Source organism: Harpegnathos saltator, unplaced genomic scaffold (genome assembly GCF_003227715.2).
Source record: "Harpegnathos saltator strain DR-91 unplaced genomic scaffold, Hsal_v8.6 scaffold53, whole genome shotgun sequence".
NCBI classification, from domain to species: Eukaryota; Metazoa; Arthropoda; class Insecta; order Hymenoptera; family Formicidae; genus Harpegnathos; species Harpegnathos saltator.
The window spans coordinates 147,935-167,516 of NW_020230349.1; the positions used below are offsets into that span (position 1 = coordinate 147,935).

Sequence of the window (19,582 nt, forward strand, 5' to 3'; positions counted from 1 at the left end):
TACGGAAGAGTCAATTGTAACGCGTATGCGTGTGCACGAAATAATAAGATACGACCGTAAAATGCAATAATACGTTGTAATTTTTCCATAGGGACTTCACAGGACGAGTAACGCGACTAAAGCTGAGAAGGACCGGCAAGAGCCACACACGAACGTCAGTGTACGATTGACTGTGTATCATAGTTATTTATAATTGTGTATTATAATTATGTTTGTAATTATAAATAATTTCTTTACAGCGTTACGAATAAGAATCCTTACGTTGTTTCGAGTTATGAAATCACTTCCAATTGCACAATCCATCGCGCGCTGACATCTGTGGCTAATTTTGTCATTTGACTTGAATGTTTTCTCTCTCGGGCTCCATGAACATGATTTCTTTTCTTTGAACATGATTTCAATTTTATCGAGAATTTTATTTTAATACCACTTGAGCGGCTTGAGATTTTCGCACAAAGAACCAAATTGTGCGCACATTCGCGGAAATAGAGCTTACGATATTTTACATTTTTCTCACTAACTCCTTTTTTCCCCCTAGAGGAATCATCCCTCCGGCAATTTGCAACAAGATTTTTACCGGACGCCTTAATGCATGCGGATGCATATATTCATCCACACACATGCTGCTCCAAGATCCTGGGTGTCATCTGTGTAATTAGACAATTGATAATAAAGTAACGATTCTGTCTGTGTCACTTTAGGCACTTTTCCATGGGAACAGCATTGTTCGACGTTTCGTTTAACGCGCTTTTATAGCTGAAGCTTTGGTTGTTAATATAAATGTCGTTAAAATCGAGGTGTCACAATTTGCTCGAATTAATCCTACTATCTACGAGTCTGTGTGATCACGATCGATACAACAAATGTATATATATATATATATATATACACATGTATATATATATATATATGTATATATATATATGTATATATATATGTATATATATATATATATATATAACTTACTAATTTACTTAGTCTTAAACGTATCCGTACAATTAATTATACCTCGTACATGTGTGAGGGTGTTGCGTGTGTACGTTGAGCTTCAGGCTCGGTAAGTGCATATCGCGATGCGCTCACGTAAGGCAAATTGATCATGTAGAGCGTTGATCACGCGCATTGGCGGCGATTCTCTCGTAGCTCAATCGACATCGGCACGCGTAGCAAGTCGCGCTCTTACGTACATAACGATCGATCGTTCGTTCGCCGCGCAAACACAAGACACGAAAAACAAGAACTGCATGCCAACTTACATCTTTCGTACTTATTCTTTCATTTGTCAACGGGTCTCGTGACGGTCTGCGGTATCACCGTCAGCGATTTCGGAATTTTCGGCAAAATCGGGATCGGATTGGATGGCTTGGTCGTGACTTGAATCGACTTGGGCAGGTTAAGATTTTGTATGAGATTATGCGTCGAGCTGTTCTCGTTCGCTGTGCCGCTCGTGCGCATATCGCAGATGAGCGGCTCAAAATCCCCGCGGCTTTGGCGATTCAGCATCTCCTGTTGCATTCGCAGATGCTGTTGGAACTGCTGGCTGTGCTGCTGGTTGTGCTGCTGGGTGTGTTGGCCTTTCTGATACTGCAGGGAACCCTTGAGACCGGGTGGCGAGCTCGAGACACTAACCAATGATCCACTTGGCACGCCGGACGATCTCTCGTTGAACTGCTTCTGCCGCTTCATCGTCTGCAGTCGCCTGATGTCCGCCTCGCTATATTGAAACACTTTGCCGCTGAAGGCGGCGGACGACGGTCTCTGCACCTCTTTCCGCTTCACGCCGCCGTTTGCCGTGCTGGTGGACGGCAGGCTGCTAACTCGCTGCAGATTGGGCGGCGGTTTCTTGATGATCGACACTCCTGTGTTGAGCTTGAGCATCCGCGGGGGCGATGAGCTTGCCTTCGTCGTGTGCAACGACGATGTCGACGGCTTCATCGAGGAACTCGTACTGGGCAAGGACGGGAGTCTGTTGTCCTTCTCCAGTATATAACCGCCGCTCAGGCGGCGCGAGTTTGTGTATTCCGACGGGACCCCGAATGGCTCCATTATCGGCTCGTCCATCTTCTCCGGGCCCTCGTAGGATATCAATCTGTTCTGCACTGACGTGGAGTAATTGATCGCGTTCCGCGAAGCGTTCGGCGCCAATATCAGATCGCCGGACCGATAGTACTTTTCCAGCAAGATCAAGTGCCGGAGGAAGGAACTCTGGTTACCGTACGGTCTCTGCAACTCTTGCCAGAGCATCTTGGTATCGCGGTCGTATTGGATCATGGTAGCACATTTCTCCCAACCCTGCGGTGTAATCTCGCGCACATTGCCGAATTCGATCTTGGCATGCAGATTCATCTCCTCCTCGCCTGGGAAAAGCGTGCGCACGCTTATGGAAGGATTCGCACCGAGTCTCTGTACCACGGGCGCGATGTCGTTGTTATTGTTGTTGTTGTTATTGCTGTTGTTGTTGTTGTTACTGCTGTTGACCTTTGATCGTTTCGGCAGTCGCGTCAAGGTGACCTCTTTGTCCATCGCGAGGATCTCCTCTACGTCGTTTGAAACATCACCGCATGAGGACACCGGCGACTCCGTCGTCGTGTACGACGCATGCAGGTCGAGTAGTTTGCGCTTCTTCAGGTTTTCCACGGCTCTCTCGATGCCGAGATATTGAACGTCCGTGACGGTCTCGTCATTCGCGCCTGCCGCCTTTGCGCCGCGAGTCTCCGCGTCCATCTCCGAACCGTTCGCGCCGCCCTCGCTTTTGCTCAGCTCCGGTGTCGATTTCTCTAATATCGAGTTCATCGTACGGTCCGGCGACTTGGAGCTACCGTTCTTGGATTGCGCACCCTTGGCGGATTTCTTGCGCTTGTCCTTGTCCTTCGCCTGACTCTGCACCGTATCGTCATCCTCGAACTCGGGAACCTCAATATCATGGTAGTGTAGGATCCTACATGACGCAAAGAAAGTACTCTCGTCAATGAAAAATACCTCGTCTCTCTCGGAGAAAGAAATGGAAAAGCGAGAAAAAGATAAGAGAACAAGGCTCGAAATCTCATGCTCACCTCTTTCGGTAACTCTTGAAGAAACTCCTGCTATTTGTGTTCATATTGTCGACGTCTTTGTACTTTAGCTGTAACTGCGTGAAGTAACGACATAGTTTGCAGACGAACGTCCCTGCTGCTAATATGACGGGGATTCCTTCTTGAGCGACCAACTGATTTAGTTCATCGATTTCCGCACTGGCCAGCTGATGAGTATGATTACGGACTAATCGTCGTTTGCATAACGCGCAAGTCAAGAAGCGCTCAATCTTGCCATAATGATTGACGCAGAAGGACATCGAAGTGTGTTGACTCGATTCCCAGTCTATGTCAACCTATAACGGTAACATCGCTCGTATAGACGTTTCGAAGAATACAACAAATGCTCATCAGCGCCACATAACAAAAATAACTTTTCCTTTTTTTCTTATTTATGCGCGCTCAACTCGCCTTGGTACAACACCGAGTTATGTATATTAACCTGATTTTGAAGCCCGAGTTTTATTTTGAGCAGCCAACGGCGTTTCACGTTATGCCGCGCTGGATCTCTGCATTCGCGAGCTGAGCACTTCAACACCATCAGCTGCCTATGCTGCTTCGGTGGTTTTTGCTGCATATTTGTCGGGCTAGTGTTCGCCTGAGGAAGAGAATCATACAAATTATGTATATGTGCGCGACATTATTCTTAATCGTTCATATTTAATGTCCGATCGATTGATCAGCCAGGAATCTCAGAGTTTTTACAAGGACAACGAACCTTTCTATCGACATGACGGTAACACGCGTCACATAGGCACGAGTCTTTTGTGAGATGTCTCTCTATGTTCAAGATCTTTTTACGTCTCTCGTCGGATTTCATCTGAGCCAGATGCATCGGTGTGTCGAGAGAACCGAACTTGCCGAAGCAGTAGCAACACACGTCCGCGCACAAGCGCTCGGGGTGTATAGAGAAGGAAGAGGACTTCTCTGGAATGACAAGCGACTGACGGTCCTTTGGCGTAGCTTCCTCGTTATCTTCATCTACGGTGATAAAATTTCAAGTCAGATACACCTCGTCTGTCACGTCTCGGTATATAACTTCTCTGCCGGCTTGGATTACGTGAACGTAACAGTTTATTAGTGAGAATAAAAAAAGAGAGAAAAGTTAGCAGATACCTCTTAATAATGTAAAAAGCAACATTCATGCATTGTTAAGGTAACAAAAAAAAAAGAAACGAAATATATATACGTATATAAGGCTGGTGTAAGTGTAGTTTTTGGAACTAGTGGTCTGTAAAAAAAGAACTGTACGGTATTCTATATGAGATTTCAGTGGGAACAAGCGAAACTCAATTGGTTTTCGGTTAAACCACTTGCGAGGATCTTACACGTAATATTCGGTGCGTATTGCGCTAGATCTTTTTTAAATTGCGTCAAACACACGGTAAGTAGCTTCAGAAACGCCGAGAGAAAATATGAGAATGAAATGTAGCGTTAACAACTTCGAATATTGATTGTGCCGAGATATTGCAACGAACTATGAACGATCTTCGATACACTGCACTAGTCTCAATAACCGTTCGCTTATAGAGTTAAAAAATTTTTTTCGGACTAAGCAGTGGAGGAAGAGTAAGTGAGATTATCAATTTTTAGTTATTCCCGCAACCAGGATTACCGCAAGAGTGTCTGTGGTTAGTAGTGAACTTTCGGTTCGCACCAGAGCTGCTATCTCCCAAACCACTGGTTCCAAACTGAAAAAAAAAGAAACAAAACGTAATGATTGATAAAGTATACAAGTATATCAAAGTAACCCATTGGCTTACTGATTTTACACGCGCGTACGGCCGTCGCTCAACAACTCTCTCAATCGTCAATCTTGAAAAAAGAAAAATTAGAGAGAGAGAGAGAGAGAGAGAGAGAGAGAGAGAGAGAGAGAGAGAGAGACAGAGAGAGACAGAGAGAGAGAGAGAGACAGAGGAAGATGAATAAATACCAGGTATTCTCATTATTGGTAATCAGGTAAGGTCAATTTTGAACTGCCAAATTTTGAACTGAACAAAGAGAAAGATTACAAAAACCATAATAATAATAATAATAATAATAACAACAACAACTGTAATAATAAAGAGAAAAACCGAAAAATGTAAAGAGTTGCGAGAAAAGACCGAAAATGTAAGCAAATGAGTTATGTTCTATCGAGCTTGCAGGAACCTAAATTCTCACCTCCTTTTGAATGGTGTAGAACTCGGGTGAGTCCCCCTCTCCGTCTCCGCGTCCCTGCTGCTTGAGAACCATTTTCAAGGGCGAGCGCGAACCCCTTTTGTCCTTGTCCTTCTCCTTTTGCACTCTGATGATGGTCTTCAGTGTACCAGTGTACTGCTCCTTTCGCGCCTTCTGATGATTCAGTCGTTCAGCGGCTTTCTCCAAGGACTCCAGGCCCAACACGCGCAAAATCGACTCCTTCTTCGCTTTGTCCTCGGGCGTCTCCAGAATCTTCGGCGTGCCGCTATTCGACGACTCGCCGGACGTGGAGGCCTCGTCGGAGTCCTTTTGCGCGCTCGCCTCCGGTGTCTTGAGAGTCTTGCATGCATCCGCCAGAAGGTCCACATCGTCATCCCGCTTCGACACGTGATTCTCGGACAGATTACGCGAGAGTCGCTCTTCGCTCTTGCCAACCTCGTCGACGGCGATCGTTAGATCGTTCTCCGATTTGCTGCGCAAGTTCGAGCTCTTCTCGAGCTTATCGAGCCCACCTTGCGCACTCTTCTCGAAGAAACTGTGGAAACTGTCCGCCCCGCGTTCACCGGCACCACCACCACCACCGTACTTGTTCAAGAAGGACCTGTTGTTCTCGTTGATCTTGGCGACCTCGTTGTCCAGCAACGTCTCCTCCTTGTTCTGCTGGTCTGCGGATTTTCGCAGGTCCCGTTTCGTACGCTTCGCCTTTAAGCTACCGCTCGTCAAAGGTGCCAGGTCTTCCCTGCGTCTCTTTCCATCTCTGCTGCGACGAGTGCGACCTGCCTGTGGCTCGAGGGGATCGACCTCCTCATTATTGTTCTGCGAGTCGCTTGTGTCTTCCGCTTTCTGGGAACTCTCAGGCACGCTTGTCTCGTCCACCGTCGAATCTTGCACCTCGTCGTTGTCGACGACTTTGTCCACGTTCGAGTTTGGGATCTCTGTCTTGACCTTCACGTTGTTGTCCACATGTTCGCGGCTACGACTCCCTTGTCTGTTCTCAACTTTCTTCTGCTTGTCGCGAGCCCGCAACACCCTCCTGTTTTCCTCGTTGGCTGGCTTCTGCTCGTCGTTGGAAGCTTTGTCGTCGGACGACTTATTGCTCTCGTCCGCCGTCAGGGCGGCTGTCTCGTTGTATCCTGTCTTTTGATTCGAAGCGCTCTCGTCCGCATTTTTCGGCGTATCACAATTCACGGGTGTGCCATCACTGGGCTGATCATTGGATTCTTTGCAGTTACCGCTATCTTGATCGGACTTACCATCCTCCTCGGTCTCGTCGTTCTGCCGATCGGAAGTGCACGTGTGTGTAGGCACAGGATTTACAGAGCTACATTCACTATTTGAATCACAGTTCGTGGTGGTTGATGAGTGATTATTGCTAGTCTTATGATGCTTCGCGCCTCGCACCGTCTCGCAGGCAGCATCATTCTCCTGCGATGTTTCCGTTGCGTCGAGGACAGTTTTCCCTGCGGAGACTGCACGGCTCTTGCTCGGCGCTTCTTCATTCGCGACGTCGGCCGACGACGCGGAATTGTCGTCGCAACGAGCGGACGCTTCGTGTTTACTCACACTTTGAATCTCGCGCTCCTCGTCCATCTTCATATCGGTAGTCTTCGTCTCTTCGTCTCTTAGAGTTGCATCGTCCGCAGGAGGCGGACTCGATGACAATTTGGCAGCCTGATCTCCCGCTACTAGTCTCTCCACCTCGCGCGATATACTCTCCAGCGTTTCCGAATCCTCCGAGCCGCCGGAAATGTTCAGAGAGATCTCGGTCTCAGACTCATCCGCATTTCTCGTTTGCGTACGACCCTCCGCGAGTCTCTCCTCTGTTCGCTCGAGAGATGTCAATGCAGGTATCGCCGAAGGCGATACGGTATTATCATCCGAATGCTGACGAGATACCGTGTCCTCTTTCGCTATGTCACAAGCAGGGGGGGCTGTGTCCTCGTTGGAAATCGGAGATTTCTGTGCGTCCGCGTCCACATTGTCCGATCTTGAGGCTACCTTGTTTGGTGTTCTGTTTGATTTCCTCGTCTCGGGACTACCGATGCTGTCTGAGCTTTTATCACTGATCCTCGGGGATTTGCGTGTAGTAACGGCCTTCTTATTTTCGTCCAGTAATTTGGAATCATTACCACTGACGTTGGCCGATGTATCGTTGGCCGCACTGCAACCGGTGTTTCCCGCCTCGGACTTGTCCACGCTGTCGCAAGATGTACCATTATTACTACTTATATTACACGTAGACTCGCAGGTATTATGTACATCGTTAATCCTGTCGCTACCGGAGGCTTTATTCTCTTGAGTGTTTTGCGAATGTGTCTCTGCTTCCTCAATATCAAACATGACTAGTTTCTCAATCTCTTTGGCAGTATCGGCCACTTTTGGTACTGAATTTTCCGAGCTTTCCGATGTGCTTTCATTTTCCGTAACGATGGACTTTTCCTCGTCGGTGTTCTCCTCCAAGCCCATTTTCTGGGACTCCGTGCTGAGTGGCGCAATAACTTCCTCGCTCTTGGGCATGTCGAAGCTTTTGCTCAATCCGGGACGATAAATCTTGTCTTCGATGGATTTCACAATAGTCAATTTAATGCCTTCTATAATTTTGTCTATCGGCGCCTTTGGAGTAGTGTCCGATTTGTCTGCATTGTAAAAAGAGTTAACGGTTTTCTTCATATCTATGTTTAAGCTATTTCTACGGCCTTTAGGTTTATCTCCGAGCTTTACTAAAATACTGTCTTTTCTAGCTTGATCTAAATTATTAAGTTTCTTCGAATCCTCCTGCGTGTCTACACATTTAGATGACATCCACGTGTCTTCCACCTTAGTATTATCGTCCTTCGTCGCTTCATTCTCCGTGCTTTTTGTTTTAGTTTTCGAGCGTAATGTTGGTCCTATCTCGCCCGTTCTGTCCACACGATCGCTATTATTGTTGTTCTCTATTTCCGACCCGATCTCGGCATCCTCGGCGTCAAAATTCCTGGACGCTTCATCCTTCAGCGAACAAATATCCTCCTTGGTTGGTGCTACGGTGGTCTGAGATTCGTTACAGCTAGGATCTGATAAGCAAGTGTCCATATTTACATTGCATTCTGAGATATGTTCTATCGAATTATCCGAAGTAGGAGGCCCGTCCGAATTTAGTCTACGTCTTCTGGGATCGATGTCCGAAGTGGAATTCCCCGAATCTGATAGATGACGTTGCTTCCCATTTCGCAGGCTACTTTGAAATACTTGGTCAATGGGATGACTGACCGGTAACTTCGACCTCTTCCTCAACTGGATCGCATTCTGGGGGTGGAGTCCTTGATCCGGCTCTATACATTCCCCATCTGATGTAACTTTCGTGTCTTCGGTATCAGGCTCCTTCTTTACCTCAATGTCGGCGGCAATATTTTCGTCTACCAACATTTTCTTACTTCTCGTTATCTTTCCCTCAATCTTTTCTGTAACGCTTTGTTGACTGTCAGTCTCAGAATCACTCAACATTGAAGCAATAACTGCGTCTATAGTAAGATCAATAGAACTCTTATTATCCAAAACGATTTTTGAAATTTTCTCAATGCTAGTATTGCTTTTTAAACTACTACCACAATCTAATTCCTTGCCAGTGTTCTTTTTACCCTTAGCACTTTTGTTATCACCCTCTGTAACTTTTACAATGTCCTTCACACTATTCTTCTTCAAGTTCGCTGACTTTGCTGTTTTGGCACTCTTAGACAAAAGATCAGCGTTTTCTATTGCTCTCTTCTTTCCAAGCTTAGGGCTGCTCTTTGTGCTGGATGTGACACTAGCCTCCTCTGTATCCTGTACGTCTTCGTTTCCTGATTCCCCTATGCTTCTCAAAGATGTAGATTTGGTCTTCTTGGTCCTGAGATTGTTCTTGGCACTTTTACTTGGTGTTTCAGTTCCTTTGCCTTCGTTGTCTCCGCTGCTTGTCTGATTCTCCGAAAGCCTCAGAGAGATACCAATTGATTTAACAGTTAACTCCTCACACGGCTTAACTTTCTTTGCTTTCACACCCTTCTTGACCTCAGAAGGTATCCCGCGTATATTCTTATTTGTCACTTTCTTGGTAACCTTGGACTTTATAAGATTTGCCTTGGCTACTCTTAAGTTTTGTTTGCGCTTCAGATTTTTCAGAGCCTTCCTGCGTGGCAAGCTAGCTTCTAGTTTAGCAGAAAGCTGATTACCTGTTGCTACTGTATCAAAAATCTCTCGCGCAAGTTGCTGCTGCTTTATACTTGGCAAAGATTTGCCTTTTTTATTCTTGACCTCATTGGATGGCAAGCCAGAGTCACTACTCGCCTTCTGTTTTGGTTTGGAAGGCGCTAAGGGTTTCTTTTCCCTGGATGCCATCTCACTTCCACCCACATTGGGCTCCTGTAATATCATTTACATCCTCTAAGATGCCATATCTCTTTACCAAAATGTGCATTTGTTTATCGCCAATTGTTTACAATAATAGCTTCATAATAATTTATACACATTAAATAATTCTCAACAACCGTCTATATCGATTCAGGAATATTCTAATATCATTAAAAACCGCACGGAGAACAACATATCCCATGTTAGGAGACCTGAATGTACAATAGAGAAAAAAAGAAAAAGAAGATATTACTCACTGACAAAGGTTCGTTTAAAAGGCAAAGAAAGTTCATAGAAAAGCGAACGCAATGAGTCAAAAAAACCTTAACGACGGTAAAGAACGACGGTAGTGTGTACGCGCGAGCCTAACGCGAGCAAAGTTTGCGACGCGAAAGCGGCGCACGGGATTTTGCGAGTATAATCAAAAGGCAAACACCTTCCTGTCGCGAACGAGGAGATAGGGACGAGGAAGAAAAGCGCGCGCGCGCGCGCGCGCGTGCAAGTGAGCGAGCGAACGGCGAGAGCGAGTGCAACGCCGAGCAAAGAAAAGCGCACGATCCTTATCGTCGGTGACTGACGCGCGGCACGGACAGGACGACGGGGTTGATAGATGCGGCCCTGGCCGCCAGAAAAATTACGTGACAAACTTCACATTAACACACGGATACACGGAGCGAGCGCCTCGTTGCGCTGCGCGACTACGGGTACCACCGCCACGGTGAAATATTTCGCGCGATATCTCGGCTCACGGCGAGCCGATCGTCGCGATTCCGCACCCGCGAGAAAGCGCGTGCCACATGTTAACTGCCGAGTGCGAAAATCCGGTCGGGATCGCGCTGGAAAGCCGTGAAATCGTCGCGACAAGTCGTCGCGAAAAAATCGCCACGAATAAACAAAAGGTCGCGTTCGACTCGGATTTTCGGAGCTGTAGCGCGACGTAGCGGGCCCGCGGCGCCGGCCGATTGCGGGCTCTACGGCAGCTCGGACGGGAGTACTCACCTCGGGGGCCGAAAATTCTGCCGTAGGTACGTGGTGATCGCGAGAAAACGCGGACGACAATCCCCGTGAAAAAGACGGTCCCGTTGCAGGGTGTACGCCGTCCTACTGTTTTCAGGCTACCGCCACCTGGCGGCCGAGCCGCGCGACCTCTCCCAGCCGCATAGCCCGTTTGCGATAATGCTTGGTGCGCGCGTTACTTCACCGCAAAGTGCAACCCTGCGCGCCGAGCCGCGCGCGGTTCGCCCGTGGTCGAAATAACAAGGGGACCGGCGCCGGCACTACATACAGCACGACGCGTGTTCGCTCGTGACTCCGGGAGGACAAATAAAAACACGGCGCGGACCGCCGGCAGCGTCGCGACGCCGCCGTGAAAATGAGAGCTACGGCGGCGGCGGCGGCGGCAGCAGCGACGACCGCTGCGGCTACAGAGCGCTCACCTCCTCACCTCGCCACCTCGTCTCTCTCGTCTCACGTCTCTCGTCACGTCTCGTCTCGTCTCACGTCTCTCGCCTCGCCTCGCCTCGCCTAGCCTCGGCTCGCCTCGCCTCGCCTCGTCGAGCCTCGTCTCGTCTCACCCCGTCTCACCGCGCCACGCTCGTCTAGCCTGACGATCGCTACGGTGCGTGCGCGCTAACTGACTTCGCGTTACACCGCGGATTTTAGCTTTGTATAGCCGAGCGAGTCCACCTACCTAAAGCGGGATCGCTTCGTCGTCGGCAGCGGCCGCGGAGGCCCAAGTCCGACCGAGGAAATGAACGTCAGCGGTGACGCGGTGGTACGCGGGTAGCCGCGACACGAGGACTACCCAGCGGTCGGCCGCGACAACAGAGAGAGAGAGAGCGAGAGAGAGAGAGGGAGGGAGGGAAAGAGAGAGAGAGAGAGAGAGAGAGTGAGAGAACACACGAAAGGGAAGACGCGCCCGTCGTACGTGCGCATCAATGGCGGCCGGACCCTTATTTACCGAAGTCCCAAAATGGCCGCCCTTCGAATTTTAACACGCGTCGACCTCGCCGCGATCCTGAGGCCCGCTCGGCCGCCAGATTACGTCGTGACGAGATCTCATGCGATCGCTCTCGTTGGCGCTCAGGTAATCGCGCGAAATTTCCACTCGTTCGCGAATTCGTCGTCCGTTATCCCGTTGCGATTACCTCGACACGATGCTGTTGAAGGGCCCTCTCATGTAGTCGTCACGAGCAATGTGTTCTTATGTTGTTCTCGGCTCTCTTTCGCAATCTTCGTGTCGTGATTACGATGTCTATCGGTTGCATCTACGCATCGATAAATACACAATTACGCACAACAAATTACAGCAATACGACAATGTTTGTTACAATACGTTTGTTACAAACGGTGATACGCGGTATGGGTGTCATGTTCGCGGAGTAGAGCACGTGATAAAAAGTTTGCTTCGGTTTAAACGCCACTTATCTGAGCGTGCTTGGTGCTTTGTAAAGCAACGTGTCGATCAAGCTCACAACCTTTTATTGCTGAATAAATTATGTCGATTCCATTAGTACCTGAGAAAATGTCATAATACTAACCTATAAGCATCGTCCATTAATAAGAGACTACACTAGAGCATGCATAATTAGAAAAAAAATATACGATTGTTTTCTATGTACTCATATACTTTGTATATAGTTATATGTGGTCATACAAACTGACATCGCCAAAATTTAAGATAATCTCAATAATTATTATTTGCTTTTTGCAGTTTTTCTGTTATATGTACGCAGTATAAAATACAAAAAATTTATATTACTCAAAACTATGTAAAAACTGATAAATTTCTTGTATCTAATTGTAATTTTTGATATATTTATGTAATATATAACAATTGTTGCTTGTCAATTCCTAACATCAGTGCACGGCTCAATAAATTAATTCTTTGTTAGATTCAACACAGATGGGCCAGTTACAAATCATCTCCTGTATATACAACACCTGAGGATTATACAGATTATGAGATAACAAAAGATCCAAATGAATGGAAATATGTAGAGCGTTTACTTCCATATAAAACAATACCTAAACCACCCACTGGTGACATCAAGTTGCCATCTGGTTGGAAACCAGCATGTGGTAAACTCTTATTCAATATTCCCTATACATATGTATTTCAGCTCATACATTAAAAAAATTATCCTATCCATCTGTTTTATAGCTTCACCAACCGATTATCCATATTTTATACGTCGTACAAGAAATCACATGCAACCTGTATATTTGGAGATTACATACAGAGGAATGAGAAAGATTACAATAGTTAGCAATATTGAGGGAGACATATGGGAATTAGAGCATGAATTAAAGACTTATTTGAAGAACTACTTTTTGAAGAAGAAAACTATTTGTTCTCAAATACACGAATTCTCAGGTAGAATTAAATTCCAAGGAGATTATGTATCTCGTATCAAGGAATGGATGGACATGAAAGGATTCTAAGAGTCTTCATGATTAGGAATAAATTGTTATCTACTGTAAATATAAGAAAAATAATAAAGTTGTGTTACCAAATATGTCAGTACCTTTACTAATAGTCCATTAACCATTTTACTCAGTTTTAATATGTCTCAAAAGAATTAGCAACCTTTCTTTTTTATTTTTTTTTTTTAATATTCACCCAATCTTACTTTTTATTGATTAGTCAAGAAGATAAGAGGTATTTTAACATTCTTCAACATTACTTTTATTAGTTTGAAAATATATATTTATGTAAATGTTAAAGAAATTACTCGTACACGTTCTTAAAGTGTCATAAGTGTAGTATATATATGCGCGCGCGTATTGCACATCTAATAATCTTAAATTAATGAAAAGATCTGAAATAAAAAGATGTACAATGTTACGCAAATATCGGATTAAATAATAATCATAACAAATCTACATGTATACTATTGGTAAAATAATTACATTTTCATAAGCTTAACATAGGGCTCAAAGTGTAAGTCTTTGCTCTCTTTCTCTATTTGTACGTAGTATATATATATATATATATATGATATATTTATCTCATTCTGTAGTATCGTTTTCCATACACATATGTAAGATGATACTAGTAAACACAAAATATGCGGTCAAACATGCTGATGATTTAAGTGAAACTATGAATGTGCCTTTGTGTATACACGCATATGTAAAATATCAAAATAAATATGCGATATTCTAATATTTTTATCTTGGATACAAAAGTTTGTGGATTTTAAATACTTCTCCCCATAATAAAACCTAATGATATTTTTATATATACGTTTGGAGTTATTTTCCAATGTTTTGAAAACTACATAATGCACGTTACATGATAAAGAGATCGAGAGAAAGGAATATACTCAGGTGAAAGATCCCGGATATGCTGCTTTATCCTATCAAATACAGGATTTTTAAAGGACGTGTACAAACTTTCTTGCGGTATATTTGTTACTTTTTTTTTTAGATTTATTTAATGCGAATAGATTTTTGTTTATTTGATGCAAGTGTCAAGATTTACTTGAAGACTTTTCCCTGGTTAAACTTGCGTCCTTCTTTATCCGTGCCAGTCCAACTGAGATATTGCTTAACCAAATCCTTGGTTTCTTCCTTAGATGGATCCAACTTTGTCCAACTATACGATTCATAATCCACTTGCCAATCTGGACTTAGCTATAAAGAAGAAAAAAAAGAGAAAGATGCATGTACACATTATATCTATATATACAAGCTACGTTTGCACTAAGACGTACTGTAAAAACAAGATCCTGTCCGCGCCAGATCCAAATACCACTGATAGTGTTGTCATTGTCATCTCCGAATATACAAGCACTAGCGAATGCACCTTTTCTCATAGTATCTAACCGTTGGTACATACCGCTAATTAGATTACATGACATAAAAACCTACAGGAGAAAAAGGTAGTATATTAACAGCATAATGTTCAACAACTTCGAAACACCAGTTTAACAAAAATGTGCCTACATACTTTAGTTAATTCATTGTTATATTTGTATTCGCCAAGCCAAATGCTATAATTTTCTGGATCGAACTTTTGCCAAAAGTATGGAATAGACTTAGATTCGTCTTCGTTGGAATAAAAACGTTTAAAATCATCGAGGTCAAAGGAGCTTTCAGGCATTGAAGCGAAGGGATTCTTCCTTTTCGGTTCGGCAGCTAAAGCCTCGTCTGTTGCATCAGTTTCTTCCTCTACTGCTGGAGCCTTTTCCGCTGAAGTCTTGGACTCTTTTTTTGACTCTTTCGGTTCCTTAGCCTCCTTTTTGGACTCTTTCTTTTCTTTCTTCGAAACCTATGAAGTAATAAAAGATAAGTTTGATATTTGTATGTAAAACGTCTTTTTTATATTTATATATTTTTCTTCAATACTAACCTTTCCTTGAGTTTCTGCAAACTTTTTGGGATCATATTCGAGAGTTTTATCTGCCAGTTTAAAGGCACCAATAACAGCAATAGATTCAGGTTGATAAATGACAGTTTGGAACCATCGATTTACATTCTGATAAGGTTTACGTAGTTCCGGCTCAAGAATATACTGATATAAATGTAACAATGTCATAGCTACACAAATATCTGCTAAAGTCAATCGCTCTCCCACTAAGTAAGTTCGTGTAAGCAAATGCGAATTTAAAACAGTGAGCGCTTTATTTATGTCCTCCTTAGCATGTTCAACAGTCTAAAAATAATTATAAAAAGAATCATTATCAAGTATTTTTTTAGTGATAACAATCATAAGAATTATAACCTCAGTGTATCATAAATGTACGCGATATTGTAAATGCATATCAGCACATATGTAAATATAACATTGAGGAGCTTAATCTACCTCCTTGAGTTACAAGAAATAGCTATGAAGTATGCTAATTTTGCCTTTGAAGGAGGATACATTTAATTGTATACATATGATAAACTAAATAAAAATACAGATAATATACAGAATTTACAGTAATACCTGCTTATGATATGGCATTATTCCAAGCAAAGGAAATACCCAAGCACAACTGGCAGGAAGAATTTCAGAATCAGCAAAATCAAGCCATTGGATAACCAATGCGCGTTCGATGTCAGTTTTTCCCTTTAATTGTTCATTAGCCACTGTAAATATAAGATATATATATATATATATACGTTCTCTCTATTTTTGCTAAACAAAGTCTATTGATGTAACTTATAAATAAACAGATAAGCTTCTAATACAAAATAAATCTTTTCAAAAAAGATTTAGTCTCTCTTACCATAGTAAGCAATTGCATTGCTTTCTGTAATACAGTTACCATCGCATGTCTCGAATGCTGGTACCTGAAAAGTTTACATAGTGCGCCTTCAATTATACATTAACCTCAATTATTACCAACGGCTTAACTCTTATAGATTGCCATTGATATATCTGTATATTAATCATACAGTGATACATAGAGGTATATAAAAAAATGACAGTATTTTTTAGCCTTTTATACTTTTACTCTCAATTTTCTCTTTTGCTTCTATGCTGAATACTAGCTTCGTTTCTAATATAAAAAAATTAACATGATGCAACTAAAAAGAACCATTCTTTATCCTTCTTTCATCATATGTGACAAGATCATATGTCAGCTGTTTCATTATAATAATGGTAAAACATTTGTGAAGGGAACAAAAATGAACAATGGTTCAAAAAGATAAAATTTACCTTGCCTAACGGGAACTTTTTCAAGAATGCCTCGCTCTTGTTAGTCTCGCCGAATACGAAATCTTCAGCGACTTTGATCCGGGCGCCAGAGAACTGGGCCGCTATCAGGGCCTTGTAGGCTCTGAAGTTTTCCGGGTACGTGTAGAGGGTCTGAAAAAAATGAAAGGAATCGCGGTTGCTACGTTAATCGTGCTTGATTTTCGTATAATCCGGTAACACCATCGACGTGCCATCGCGTCGATGCCGAACGGTGAAAATCCGCGTGAAAGTCACTTACTCCGGACGCCATTGTATCCAGTCACGCGAAGAGGAAACGAAAGGCCGGTAAAGATCGCTCTGCTTGAATGCACGAAGCAGCACGACGTACGCCGCCTATGAGACAAGGCAGGTTCAGATTATGTGCGATATCCTATGCGATGACATTCATTTCCAATAGGAGAATTTATTTTCCATTTGGTACAGCCGAATTATAAAATTTCGCATTAGATCATAGAACTATCCGAAATTTGTTATTTTTCGATCGAAAATTGGAAATTGCCAGATTCTGGCTGGATAATTCAGGCTGCGTTCCAAAATTCACTGCCAATACTGAAAATATATAATTTGTGTCACGTATACTATAGATTTTCAGTACTGGCAATGAATTTCGGAACGCAGCCTCAACAGCCACGAATATTATGCGAATAAGCCTTAAGTTCGCATCAGCAACAACATATATATTTAGACCAAGCATTCCTCTCGCAGGATAAAATCAGAAGTAGCTTGGTTCGAAACATAGTGAAAAGTTGTTTTGAGTTAAGTTGCTTTCTCCTTCTATGTTACAGCATGTCTTGTTACAGTAAAAAGAAGTTATATTCATTGTTATGCAGCCTGATATTCACCAAGATAGTATAAGGTGATATAGAATAAAAAACTGAAGCTATAAATGTCTTCTTTTAGATATATTGTTAATATACATGTTACTTATGCTATGTACAACTAATTATACTACAAATGTAGCAATACTTACTTATCACAAAGCTTGATATAAAAGCTATTGATATTACAAATTTTGTACAGCATCTATGTGACATTCTTTTACATTTTATTAGTGAACAGGTATTTTGATTACTTTGTTACATATTATTTGCGTAACATTGTTATAAGTAGTATCATAAGTGATGAAATATTATTGTATCATAATGTATTATAAGTGATAAAATGTAACATTAGCCTCGTATTTATCGATTACAAATTTCGAAAAAGAACTTCGAAAAAGAAACAAAATCAGAAAGAGAATCCCGTAAATGTCAATAGTGACAGTGACAGTGTGTAGTGACTAGTGATAGTGAAGATGATGAATAGAAATATTGAACAGTCAATTGCAAAACAGTTTGCACGATTTTTTCGGATGCGTTTAAGAACGCATCCGAAATGAATGCAACACGATAGCACCGACGAGGCAATTCTCAAAGTTGTCAGCATTAGATAAATTTTATATTAGGCCTCGAGTAGCTTGGAGATAATTCAAGAGTCATAACAATACCGATTATTCTAGCTATATTCACTTCCAGTACCCAGCACTGAAAATCTGTATCTGAATAAGCAGTGCAAATCATTTTGCAATTGACTGTACCAATAAATATCGAATTGAAATTAGTATATTTCATATTGATGGTTGCTGAAACGTACGAAAAGATCGTTCTTAATGAAAAAAATATCATTTTCGTGTTTATCGTATATGCATCAATTTCGTTGATATGTTTGCAGTTCAACATCAGCAGAATTGAATTGTTCATTGCGTATCTGAATTATTCGATTAATCTATGGTGAGATTAGAAATGGCGGCTCTCAAGGATGTTGTTTCTTTGTATCAAAATTTAAAACGAGAATGGACAAAAAGTCCATGTAATTTGACAAAATGTGGCGAATTGCTTAATCAATTAAAGGTAATTTATTCGTTCTGTTTGCAATATTAAATAAGATAATCATTGACGAAATATCACGACTATAACTTCATCGTGTTTGTGTGAGTGTCAAAATGGATTGTCATCGTTTCTCATGAAACTTTATAATGTTTAAAGTGTCCTCGACACTTTTGCTTTTGAATATGACTATACGTGTAAATTTGATAACTTATATATGTTTAACGTTGATAATTAAATCAATTATCTCCTGCAGATTGGCCTTACTCATCTGATGTTCCTCCCGACGTCAAACAACACTGCTAGTCAAAATGAATTGCTTATTGCCAGTATGTATATTGACTTACTTTAAATATCATGATATTTATATCACAGTAATATATTAAACAATATACCGTATAATTAGAACAAGTTGGTATCAAATAAGAATAAAAGGATAAAATATCTTTAGACTCTAAAAGGCAGATACAAAGAAAAAAGTCCAAAGCTATTTAGATTCCTTTTTATTTATTATCTGATAACCTCAACAAGCTTTATTAACAAACTTATTAATTAGCTTTATTAATTAATTTTGTGACACTACGATTATCATCTTGATATAACCTTCCATGAATTACAGGAGATATATTAGAGATTGGAGCACAATGGAGTATTGCAACTGAAGATATACCTTCTTTTGAGCGGTATATGGCACAATTAAAGTGTTATTATTTTGATTATAAGTCTGGATTATTGGAATCAGCATACAAGTATCAGCTTCTTGGTTTGAATCTCCTGTTTTTGTTATCTCAAAATCGAGTTGCTGAATTCCATACAGAACTGGAGCTCTTGCCATCAGATCAAATACAGTCAAATGTCTATATAAGGCATCCTCTAAGTCTGGAGCAATATTTGATGGAAGGTTCATACAACAAAATATTTTTGGCCAAGGGCAATGTGCCTGCTGCATCCTACAATTTTTTCATTGATATTTTACTGAATACCGTGCGCGATGAAATTGGTGCGTGCATGGAGAGTGCATACGACAAGATCTCCATTCAGGATGCTGCACGGATGTTGAATTTAAGCACGGAAAAAGACATCAGAACGTTTGCTTCTAAGAAGAACTGGAATCTATCGAAGGATGGCTACTTTTATTTCAGCACGACTAATGAGAAGAAGTCTGAGGAGCCTATTCCAAGTTCTGAATTGGCAGCTCTCGCGATAGATTATGCCCGAGAATTGGAGATGATTGTATAATACATTTGTGCATTTTTCTGTACTTTATATTTAAATAAACATTGTATCACTCCTCTACAATGTTTGCAAATCTAGCCTCTTGGTTTTTGTAATATATATATATATATTTAACATATATGTATATTGAACTTTTCTAGTTTTTTTTCTAATGTATACATGTGGATTTTACA

At 42.2% G+C, this 19,582-nt stretch overlaps 4 protein-coding genes across 8 annotated transcripts; 2 read left to right on the forward strand and 2 right to left on the reverse strand.

The window, feature by feature from the left end:
* Positions 1-985: 985 nt before the first annotated feature.
* On the reverse strand, positions 986-11,381 carry east (enhanced adult sensory threshold). Of its 4 annotated transcripts, none has more exons than XM_011154214.3 (7): positions 11,308-11,381; positions 5,235-9,629; positions 4,687-4,762; positions 3,790-4,052; positions 3,514-3,669; positions 3,054-3,367; positions 986-2,938 (listed from the first exon to the last, which is right to left on the reverse strand). In XM_011154214.3, the coding sequence occupies exons 2-7, from the start codon at positions 9,603-9,605 to the stop codon at positions 1,276-1,278; spliced, it is 6,843 nt and encodes a 2,280-aa protein (XP_011152516.1). In that variant the 5' UTR covers positions 9,606-9,629; positions 11,308-11,381; the 3' UTR covers positions 986-1,275. The 4 variants fall into 4 exon arrangements, with proteins under 4 accessions (XP_011152516.1, XP_011152517.1, XP_011152515.1 ...); XM_011154215.3 differs by lacking the exon at positions 11,308-11,381 and adding an exon at positions 10,617-11,102 and having other exon boundaries at positions 4,729-4,762; XM_011154213.3 differs by lacking the exon at positions 11,308-11,381 and adding an exon at positions 10,617-11,102.
* Positions 11,382-11,523: 142 nt separating this feature from the next.
* On the forward strand, positions 11,524-14,108 carry mRpL49 (mitochondrial ribosomal protein L49). Of its 2 annotated transcripts, none has more exons than XM_011154217.3 (3): positions 11,524-11,703; positions 12,512-12,698; positions 12,781-14,108. In XM_011154217.3, exons 1-3 carry the CDS (start codon positions 11,590-11,592, stop codon positions 13,059-13,061), a joined length of 582 nt encoding a protein of 193 aa, XP_011152519.1. In that variant the 5' UTR covers positions 11,524-11,589; the 3' UTR covers positions 13,062-14,108. The 2 variants fall into 2 exon arrangements, with proteins under 2 accessions (XP_011152519.1, XP_011152518.1); XM_011154216.3 differs by lacking the exon at positions 11,524-11,703 and adding an exon at positions 11,711-11,938.
* Positions 13,958-16,757, reverse strand: eEF1gamma (elongation factor 1-gamma). Its single transcript, XM_011154218.3, has 8 exons — positions 16,547-16,757; positions 16,270-16,419; positions 15,836-15,899; positions 15,553-15,695; positions 14,974-15,276; positions 14,572-14,892; positions 14,336-14,488; positions 13,958-14,255 (listed from the first exon to the last, which is right to left on the reverse strand). Exons 1-8 carry the CDS (start codon positions 16,556-16,558, stop codon positions 14,100-14,102), a joined length of 1,302 nt encoding a protein of 433 aa, XP_011152520.1. The 5' UTR covers positions 16,559-16,757; the 3' UTR covers positions 13,958-14,099.
* Positions 16,758-18,018: 1,261 nt separating this feature from the next.
* Rpn12 (regulatory particle non-ATPase 12) lies at positions 18,019-19,469 on the forward strand. The gene is made up of 3 exons (XM_011154220.3): positions 18,019-18,197; positions 18,430-18,502; positions 18,793-19,469. Exons 1-3 carry the CDS (start codon positions 18,075-18,077, stop codon positions 19,410-19,412), a joined length of 816 nt encoding a protein of 271 aa, XP_011152522.1. The 5' UTR covers positions 18,019-18,074; the 3' UTR covers positions 19,413-19,469.
* Positions 19,470-19,582: the final 113 nt, after the last annotated feature.